The 11,372-nt window shown below is 36.6% G+C and overlaps 1 protein-coding gene across 1 annotated transcript in view; it reads left to right on the plus strand.

Annotated features, from left to right (window-relative positions):
• neurl1b.S (neuralized E3 ubiquitin protein ligase 1B S homeolog) overlaps positions 1-11,372 on the plus strand; it is a 57,632-nt gene extending 46,260 nt beyond the window's left edge. Inside the window, exons 3-5 of the mRNA XM_018256141.2 lie at positions 6,524-7,225; positions 9,575-9,694; positions 10,740-11,372. Coding sequence (XP_018111630.1) covers positions 6,524-7,225; positions 9,575-9,694; positions 10,740-10,984 — 1,067 coding nt within the window. The 3' untranslated portion in view covers positions 10,985-11,372. The remainder of the gene's footprint in view (positions 1-6,523; positions 7,226-9,574; positions 9,695-10,739) is intronic.

An 11,372-nucleotide genomic window follows, 5' to 3' on the forward strand; every position in this document is an offset into this window, starting at 1 on the left:
GTGCCCCAGAAATCAATGCTGTTGGCCTGACATTTACCAAGTCCCTGACAATTGCGGGTGATGCTTATTGTTATGTTCAAAGACCCTCTGCCTTTCCCACCTCTCGGTTATTATCCTGCAATGAAATGTCATGCACATCATGCTGTTCTTTTGATTTGTGAGGCTGGCAGTCTGCTTGTTTTGCTGATGGATTAAAAATGCCTACAGAAAACTGTCATGTCTTTTGAGAAACACAGGTTTGAGTTTTGCCGTCTGAGATTTTAGCTGCAATGACACAGGGGCTGAAAATAGTCAACTTGGTGATGTTATATGTGTCTTCTCACTTGAGTGTCATGAAGTCTTAAGAGGTCAGGTGAAAGCGCTTAATCCCAAAACCCACTTTAGTGTCATGGTTATCATTCCTGGATGCTCTGTGCCTCTGGAGTCGGCCTGTGCACTCCTTGAGATTACTGGCACTTCCAGAAATTCTCAGGCCCCTTTGTCATATCAATTTGTATTTTTACAAAAGCATTAGCTCATCGTATTACCTCTTATGGCAAAATCTGCTGAGACTTCCGTCTATCAGCCTTTGGGATGTGTGGGTTAAACACTATATTCAGTTCCTCTTTCCACTCGCTGTCTCTGACCTTTGACAGGTCATTAACCTTTCAGGGCCTCGTGCTCCTAAAATTAGATTGCAAGCTCTCCAGGAGAGGGATTCGCTATATACAAAACATTTCTGTGTGTAGGGCAACAATATATAAAGATTTAGGTTTTTTTTTTATTAAAGTCTGACTGCAAAAAACAAAAAAATCTAGGTTTATTTTAAAATTTTTAGTTGAAAAAAACCCCACATTTTTGGGGATTTATTCAAGCTCAATGCTTGAATTAATCTGAAAAAAAAAGGCTGAATTTGAAAATCCGGCATCTCAGACCTGCCGAGGTTGTATATAAGTCAATGGGAGAGGTTGCTATCCTATTTGGAAGTTTCTGTGGCCTGCGCTGAAATTAGCCCAAAAATCTGACTATTTCTGGCTTTTCAGGAAAAAAATCAGAAAAAATTGTACAATTCAGATTATTGCTCGATTTTAAAGAGTTTTCCCCGATCAATTAAATCATGCTTTTTTTATTAATGATAAATTAAGGTGAAATCGTGGATTCTAGCGTCTAGAACTTTTTTTAAAATAAAATACAGCGTACAAATAAGGCCCTTAGTTCTAGAAAATCTTGTGATTTATTAATGAAGTAAAATAACCGTGAAATAAGTATTCATTGCATGTAAGGGGAAAAACTATATTTTATATATTTATTTACATTAATTTGCCATAAATAGTCAACGAAATATTATGGCATGGCACATGACCTCATTTCCCAAACTGCATTGTGGTGTAAGTTTTCAAGTTTTTCAATTCATAAAACAAACATTTTTGCACTGTGTTTAATAGCATTTAATTACACTCTTTCTGCACCTAACTGAAATATAAGCTATAGTGGTAGCTAATGTGAATGACATGCAAAAGGAGCCCTGGTGTTTACACCTGCTTTTCAGTATCAACGTCCGGGGTTCCAAGTGCATAAATGGAATGTGCGATAGTGAACCCAATAAATATAAATTGATAAATATAGGACAGAACTATGATGCGCCTATAGGTTATTGCACTATAGTTATAAACTGCATTCTTGTTTCTATCTTATTTTGTTTGGCACTTGCCATTAAAGGAGAAGGAAAGCTACGGAGGCATTTTATTGCCAATAGATTAGCTGCAATAGTGCAAGCTAGAATGCTATATTTATTCTGTAGAATGTTATACCATACCTGAGTAAAAAGCTCTAGAAACTCTCTGTTTGTTTAGGATAGGAGCTGTAGTATTAACGTGGTGTGACATCACTTCCTGCCTGAGTCTCTCCCTGCTCTGGGCTCAGATTACAGCAGAGAAGGGGGTGGAGCAAACTGAGCATGCTCTTGCCCAGGGCAATGAGGTTTAAGCTGAAGGCAGGAAGTCTGATACAGAAGCCCATGAGTACACAATAGAAGGAAAGAAATGCAGTATTTCTTTTGACAGGGGGCTAAGAGCAGCACTACTTTGGGGGTTTACTGGTATATTAAGATGGACCTTTCTGATAAGGCTTACTTAGTTTTAACCTTTCCTTCTCCTTTAAAGTGGGTAATGTGCACCCATGCCCTGCTATATAATAAAGTAGGTTTTTAGCCAGCTACTTTTTGGAGTGCCTACCTGTCTATTACATTTAAATGTATTTGGCATTGTTGTGAAGCCGGCACCATTTACCATACTAAAGCACCCTGCTTACCCACTTGCAGAAAGGAGCGCTCTATATACAGGTATGGCATCTGTTATCCAGAATGCTTACCGAATAACGTATCTTTCCATAATTTGGATCTTCATACCTTAAGCCTACAATAATTTAAAAATTCAATAAACCAATAGGCTGATTTTACCTCTAATACAAATTAGGAATGCACCGAATCCAGGATTCGGTTCGGGATTCGGCCTTTTTCAGCAGGATTCTTCGGCCCGGCCGAACTTAATCCGAATCCTAATTTGCATATGCAAATTAGGAGTGGGGAGGGGAAAAACTTTTTGTCACAAAACAAGGAAGTAAAAAATGTTTGCCCCTTCCCACCCCTAATATGCATATACAAATTCGGATTCTGTTAGGTATTTGCCAAAATCTTTGGCAAAGGATTTGGGGTTCGGCCAAATCCAAAATACTGGATTCGGTGCATCACTAATAAAAATTAATTATATATTAGTTACTGTACTGTTCTATTATTTACAGGACAAAAAAGGGAAATTATTTTTTAAAATTTGGATTATCTGGATAAAATGGAGTCTATGGGAGACGGGTTTCCAGCTAGCTGGTCCCATACCTTTAAATAGAAATAGAGATGATGCCTACTTGCAATATATTTGGAGTTCACACAAGGATGCTGCAATTCTAGGAAAAAATACAATTGAAATGAATAATGCATTATGCCAATTTAGCATTTTGTACATTGCCATCCAGCTAGTAAATGAGTCCTTGTACCTCTGCCTATTTGTATTTACATACAATGGCATAACGGAGAAAACAGCCCCCCCTACTGGGTTTAAGAAGATTGTGCTGATATCCGTGCAGAATGTCTTTGTCCAAGGAAGCAATGTCATTATTACTAATATTTAGTGTTTGGAGAAAAGTATTGTCCAATGAAGCTGCCCCTGGCACGCCATAGATTCCGCAAAGATTTGTGCTTCAAAAAATTCCATACAATTCCAACTGCTGCAGAAACCACTCATATAAGTATTGGAAATGTACTACAAGTATTTGATGAAGAACAGAGCCTTCCGTATTAAAGTTCACAGGATTTGGTCTATCTTTGTGTCATGCTCTGTTTATATCCTGTGAGATTGGAACATCCCCTTTTCTAGTACGAGAACGCTTTCTACATGTTCTCTGGGGGAGCAGAATTTTATGCAGCTCACCAGAAGATCTGGCATATAAAGTAATTTAAGAGTACAAACATCCTTTGTATATCACTTTGTTTTATTTTTCTGTGTTATTTTCTTTGTTGATGGTGTGATATTTTAAGTGCAGCGCTATGGGCCCTTTGTTAAAAAAACATCCCTGCCTTGTTATAAATCTAAGAGAATTCCTGGCCATAAAAGGCAGCGAATGGGAAAAAGAAATAGGGGACTCGGCATACCCTGCCCCTGATTCACTCTGGTCTAACTGATTAACTTCCCTGATGTTTTTTCATTACATTCTACCTCTTCAAGAAAATGGATCACAAAAAATCCTCCTCCTTTTCATATGAATCCTAGCCATCCTCTTTCTCTGGGCATGCTAATCACATTTGCTTTTTAATTGATTCTAACAGCATGGAAAACTATATTCTACATTTTAGCGAATGGGACCTGCCGACCTATAAAAATGGCAAATATATCCAAACCTATTTATATTTGACAGATCCATTTCTCATACTAAAATGAAGGTTTTGGGGTAAGTGAAGTGGAAGTTGTGGGGAAGTGTAGTGTATGTTGCATTGCTGGTCATAACTGTTACTAAATTAAATAAAGGGCATGGTTTAACATGTTCTATTTTCTCCATGTAGGGTGCTATGGATATCTAATCCATATAAATATTATTAGATTTCTCCTGTATATAAAGTAAAACATGAGAGCATTGGAGCATTGTTTGTGTAATTCCACTTCTGCAACAAAATATATTATTATTATTATTATTAACATGTATTTATATAGCGCCACGAAAGTCGGACAGACCGTGGGAGAGAGTTGCAGAGGAGGGGTGCAAATACAAAAAATGCTATTTTGCCTATTATTGGGATTTGTATCAAAAATGTTTTATTACCTTAAGTCAAGTGTCTAACTGCTGCTAAAACTAAAAAAGTTACTTTTCCTTTAGATAATACATTCACTCAAGTTGCTAATATTGCCTCATTCATTAAGCTAAAACTAGTAAAACTACACAAGTTTTGCTAAAAACATTTTACATATAAAATTGTATAAAGCGCATTTTTTGTTTAATCAGTGTTTTACTTGTTTTGTTAAGGAGTCTTTTACACCTATAGGGTTAGATAGAAACTTGTGTCCTGACTATAAAATGCTAATCCCTATTAATATGCTGATAACTCCCCAATGGGGCACCTACAAGAGTTTTGAAATAAAGATTGGCTGATCCAAAGCAAAGCAAGTTATCTTAGAATTGAGTTATACTGAGCTTTACTGAGCATTTTTAAAATGTCGGGAGAAAATGTTGTTTATAATTTTTATGTCGTTTAAAAGACACATTCATAAAAGTGTCTGTAAACTGTCTTTCCTTCACTAAAAGGAAGAAATTTAGGCGGATTTCTGTTTGTGAATATGGAGAAAGTATTTTATACCAGTTTACCACCACTTTTACTCCAAAATGGACTTTCTCCACTTTTGTGAATTGTGAAGAGTCTAGGAACAAAATGAGGGTTATTTTTGCCCATGACCTGATACATCCTGACCACAATTTTTCCTCCACCACCAGGGCTGCAAAAACACAAGACAAGTCAAAAAATCCAGCCAGTTGACAGGGTCTGTAACCTCCATGGTGATACAGAGAGGCACAATATAAACAATAACCTCATATTTAAGGGAAAATCAACTTCAATCATGAATCGTTTGTAGTCACCCGTTAGAATTTGCATTAATCTCTAGGAAGCATGAGAAAACAAACCAAAATCTGCTTTGATTTTAGGGAAGATTAAACAAAAACAGACCAGGGGAAATGTTCACTAAACATGACTTCATCCCCTAGCTCTGTGATTTGAGGCAGCCTCTTCCCAGTTAGACATATGAAATGATATTCAGCATTGCTTCATATGTTATCAGGCCCCAGAGCGTTGAAACACCTACAACTCAAGTCAACACTAAATCATGTGCTCACATACTTATTGTTTATTACAAAAGCCTGGAGTGGCTGCAAGCCCAAAGGCAGACTTTCATAACAGACATTGCTGACATGCAGCAGCTGTGAGGATTCGACATTGGTTGAAAATATATTTTCCATTTATACTTATAAGTGGGGGTTGCCATTGTGCTTGACAGATTTTATTTTTTATTTTGTATTTACCTTTTTAGGGAAAATAAGGAGTCAGTTATGTTGTTATGTGTTATGGAAGGGGTACTTAATTTATTATAATACACAAGTTTTAGTGAGTTGTGACAAAAATGACATCACTACTCACCGTTTATAACTGATGACATCACTAGTCACCGTTTATGAGGATATAATTTACAGGATATTCATGGCTTTTGTGTATTATATAGTGAATAAAGTACCCCCTCTTGTAAAATATAAGGATATTATAAGTTACCGAGGAGTTTAATGACTATATAAAAATACGAGGCCGAAGGTTCCAGGTCATGGAACTCCGAGATAACTTCTAATATCCTCATATTTTGCAACTGGGGGTACTTTATTTATTATTTATTATAATACACAAGTTTCAGTCAGTCATGTGACAGAAATGACATCAGAATTCACCATTTATAACTGATGACATCAGAACTCACCATTTATAAGGATATAATTTACAAGATATTCATGGCTTTTGTGTATTATAAGGATATTTCTGTACATTCAACAGCATAGAAGAGCCGGTATTGAAATTAGGTTTGTCATACACAAAAGGATCAATAATCCTAAAAAATTAGTCAAATCTGAAAGAATTGTGCGATTCTGATTGTTCGCGATTTTATCAAGTCTTTTCCCGTACCAGATTTTTTTTCGAGTAAATTTATTGATAAAAATGTGCACTGGAGTTTGGTCGAAGTGGTTTTCAGAAAATAGTGCGAAATTTCAGATTTTAGTAAACATCCGATGAACAGTATTTACAGTACAATGTTGTAACTTGACACAACCGCCAGTGAAACTTTGTATTGGCAGTAAGGCTTATTTATATGGTTTTTTTTTCTCAGGGAATGGCAGTACTCATGCCCAAAATGAGATACAACCCTATAAACAATGACTGATTTATATTTTGTGTCTCCTACAGATAGCATGTTTGCCGATACGATGGCGCCTAGTCGCCTCAGCAGCCCCCGACTTAGTACTTGCGTGCCTCAGACCAGCCATGATTCTGCTAACTTCAACAACAATGAACTGGAGAACAACCAGGTGGTAGCCAAAATTGCTAACCTGAACTTGGGTCGTTTACCAGCACCAACAGATAATCATTCTATACCATGTTGCCCAAACAGAAGGCAACGACAGGGTATTCCCACACTGTTGGACATGGAACTTCATTTTCATCCTACTCGGGGTGCTGACATCACACTCTCTCCAGACAGAACGGTGGCATTTACCAACTGGCAGGAGAGTAATAGGACTATAGTATTCACAGAGCGGCCAGTCCATATTGGTGAGACACTCTTCACTGAAACTAGTCAACTGCCTCTGCCTTACTATAGCTCCTTCTCTTTTGGTATTACGTCATGTGATCCAAGCACATTACGGACCTATGATCTCCCAGCTAACCCCGATTATCTATTGGACAGAAAGGAGTATTGGGTAGTTCACCAGGGGCTGTACACACTGGGAAATTGGGATATCCATAGTTTTTCACTTCTACCCAGCGGTGAAGTTCATCACGGCATAAATGGAAACAATCGTGGAATGCTGATGTGTGTAGACACCTCACAACCTCTATGGATGTTCTTCACTATTCAAGGAATTATCAACCAGATAAAAATAGTGGGTATGTAATAAATTCATCTTATCATATTATCTAGATTGCACATAACATTTTGGTTATTTTTTATTTGTAGATTATTTTATTGTGTATTGTTTATAATTGCTCCACCATAAACCATACACTTGGCAAGATATTTAGAGATTAATAAAGTGTACTGTGGTTGTATATTGGACATCTATGGTAAATACTGTTAATGGGCCATACTGTTGTTGCTTTCTTAGGAAAAGCAGAAGTAATAAGATGTAAAACAATTGCCCCAGGGTTACGGATGGGTGAATTTCTCCCGTTTTCTGTGAAACTCGAATTTTGACCCCCTCGTAAATTTAGACGCCCGAGTCAATTTTGACACAGTCGTTTAAGTCAATGGGTGTCCGAATAGTGTTGACACGCAACGGTTTCCGACGCGCGTCCAAATCTTTTTGACGCCAGCAAATTTTCACGGGAGTTTCACAAATTTATTCACTGGCGGCGAAACTTGGAAATTTGCCGCAAATTTGCACTTGCCAAATTTATTCGCCCAGTACTACCCAGGTGCTTCCCATTCATTCTAAAGCGTTATAAGAAGCCAATTGCCTGTGTCGTTTATCTAAACTCCTATATGATAATTATGCAGATCTGCTGATTTAAAATCAAATTTGTGACATTTTTAATTCCTTTGCAATTAGCTATAAACAACTGTATGAGAATAGGGTTGGCTTTGATCAACATCATCCGTATCATAATCACATATATGTAATTTCAGTGAGTAGTAAAGCTATAGTCTGGTTTAAAGTTTAGGTCTGGCATCCAAATTTCAGTTTCAGTTGTTCCTCACTCTTTGCAAGTAGCAGTTTGTAGAAGATGACATTTGACTTCTCCTGGCTCTGGAGCATTTCTTTGAATGTGTTTGCCTTTAGGCCACCATGGGACTGCTCTTGTGGTTTTGCAGTTTCCTCTCTGCATCGCGAACCATGAGACCAAGTGCATTTCCCAAGACCTTTTAAAGTGTCTCCTGACTCTGAGTTATTTTTATTTGTGGGATAATATTTGCCGTTCTGAATTCTGCTAAGTGGAGGGGGCTTGTGATTTAGGTATTGTTCATGGCTTCTGTGGGAACAAACTCAATTCTTTGTGTTAGTAACATGCAAAGGCAGCATTATACACATTTATTCATGTAACAGCTTGGAAGACAGACGTTTATTTTACAAAAATATGTTCAGTGTTCCTTAGACCAATAACTGCTATGTGGTGATTGGTCAATAAGTGTCATTAGACCTGTTTCAACTTTTGCACCTTAGTGTGTTTATGTAGTCAATGTTTTTATTTAGGACCAAGACCAAATTGTCAGCTAACCACCATATAACCATAGATATTTCCAAATATTATATAACTCCGTTCTGTATATGATAAAAAAAGGCATCATGACACATTAATGGTGACATCATACAATCTTTCAGATAAATGTATGTGTATATGGGGAGGCCCATTTATCAAAGGTTGAATTTCGAATTAATTAAAAACATACTCACTGGGAGGTTATTTAAGAAAAAAGTTGAATAGCTATGAATAGCTAATATTCAATCAGACGATTTGAATCGTATTCGATTCATACAAATCAAAATTTTCTCCCCAAAAAAACCTTGAATGTCAGGAAGACTATTAACATTTCCAAATGGCTCAACGGACATCTGCCATTGGAGGCGGATATTCAAATTAGGACTAGTGATGGGCGAATTTATTAGCCAGGCACAAATTCATGGCGAATTTGGCCATTTCGCCGAATAAATTCGCAAATTTTTTGTCCATTTCACGGAAAATTTGCAAAATTCATGGCGAAGCGAAACGGGACAAATTCGCCCATCACTAATTAGGACTGTTTCCATGGTCGAGTTGTGATAAATCTCACATTTGAATAGGGGGATTAAAATCCAATGTGTACATTTTTAAACTCAAAAATTTGAATTAGAATTTACTATTCGACTTTTGATAAATCTGCCTCATAATTTATGTAAAATACATTTATGTAGATTTATGTATAATTTAAATATTTATGTAGAGACGTTTCAGAAAAAACTTTTTGTTGGATCTGCAAATTATTATAAAGGGGTATAAAGATGTTTACAGGTTTTAATAAAAAGCATTAAGCTTTAGATTAGCTTCAGGGGTCAATTTCTTGTTGGGGTTCTGGCTCAGTTTTGGGTTGTTTGCCTGTATATTTTAATTACAGGAAATAATGTGGGTGTTCAATTGACCTGAACTGAGAAAGCATATATTACAAATAGAATTGTGTATGTTCGCATCATTTTCAGACTAGCTAGTTTCTTGTATGTTGTATAAAAATAAATGATTAAACAATACTTTTATTGCTTTCAGGTACTGTTCAGTCCAGTGTTCTGTCTCCCTCTGGATCACCAAGTGGTTCCCCTTATGACAGTGATTCAGATTTGGCCTTCAGTGTGAACAGGTCCTCTTCTGCATCTGAGTCTTCCTTAGGTAAGTTTATAGCAGTTACAATAGATCATTACACATGTTTCGTGGTCCATAGTGATCCCAACAGTGTGTTTTTATGTCAGAATTCTATGACCATGTAAGTATCGTAAAATTAAATAGGAAAAAATCTATTTAGGATAACGAAGGATAACATTTAAGGTCATTTTTAAAAGAATGTTGAAGGATTTATTTATACTATGTACATATATATATTTAGACAAATACAAGAAGTCCTCTGCACTCAACCCCATTAACAATATATTTAAGACATTGAGACATTTTGTGCCTTAAGCTACCAAAAAATGCCTTACCCTTTAAATAAAATAGGAATTGATGTATTTAAAGGGTAAGGCATTTTTTTGTAGCTTAAAGGAAAACTATACCCCCCGCCCCCCGAACATTGTAGGTCTCTATAAAAAGATATTGCATAAAACAGCTCATATGTAAAATCCTGCTTCATGTAAATAAACCATTTTCATAATAATATACTTTTCTAGTAGTATGTGCCATTGGGTAATCATAAATAGGAAATAGCAATTTTAAAATATAAGGGCCGCCCTCTAGGATCCTAGGATTCACGGTGCACACAAACATACCACATATATCAGGTCACATGAGCCAATTAACAGACAGAGTTCTGTATTTTCTTTCCACACTTCTTCCTGTTACAGTTAGAGCTGCAGTATTTCTGGTCAGGTGATCTCTGAGGCAGCACACAGACCATCACGAAATGGTGGTTCAAGGCAAGAGATGTAAAAGGGCAATATTTTATATATATATATATATATATATATATATATATATATAATTTTTTTTATATATATATTTTTTTTTAATTTAGTTTTAAATAAACTCTGTTGCTTAAGTAATTCATTGTAAGGCACATAATGTCTCATTGTCTTAAATATATGTTAATAGATTGAGTGCAGATGAATTCTTGTATTTGCCTAATGAATTTTTAGCATGTACTCTTCAGGATGAAATTATCTTTGAGGATAGTTATAGAATATTATGGTGTTTGTAACATATTGTAATTTATTTCTTTCAGTGACGGCTCCAAGTTCCCCATTGAGTCCTCCCGTGTCACCAGTCTTTGCCCCTCCAGAACCACAAGGAAACAAAGTTGGAGAATGTGCAGTTTGCTTTGACAAAGAGGTTGAAACTGTCATCTACACCTGTGGTCACATGTGCCTCTGCAGTAGCTGCGGTTTGAAGCTCAAGAAGCAGATTAATGCCTGCTGCCCCATTTGCCGTAGAGTTATAAAAGATGTCATCAAAACGTACCGTCCTTAAACATTTACCCTTTCAACAGGGGCCTCTTGGACTTTTTTTATGAGACTTTTCTAAAAATGTTAAATCAGGGATTGTCCCCTCATGGAAACCATACTTTTTAATTTGGCTTTGGAATTTAATGTAAGGCTTTAAGTCTGTACTACCTACTGAATTCTCCTCGCCTGTCTCGTATTGGGGCTGTTTTAGTAAATATCCAAGTGTGTGAGCACTTGACCCAACCTGGTGCATTTTCTCAGGGTTTCAACAAGTCCAAAATATTCTTTTCCCCAAACTGAGAACTGAAAAAGTAAGCAAAGTTGCTAAAGACTTTTCCCAACAGACCCTTTGCACCTGGGGCCATCGTCATCTCCAATACTTGCACCAACATTAAAATGTAATTTGATAAATA

The sequence above is a fragment of the Xenopus laevis genome, chromosome 3S (assembly GCF_017654675.1).
Source record: "Xenopus laevis strain J_2021 chromosome 3S, Xenopus_laevis_v10.1, whole genome shotgun sequence".
Lineage (NCBI taxonomy): Eukaryota > Metazoa > Chordata > Amphibia > Anura > Pipidae > Xenopus > Xenopus laevis.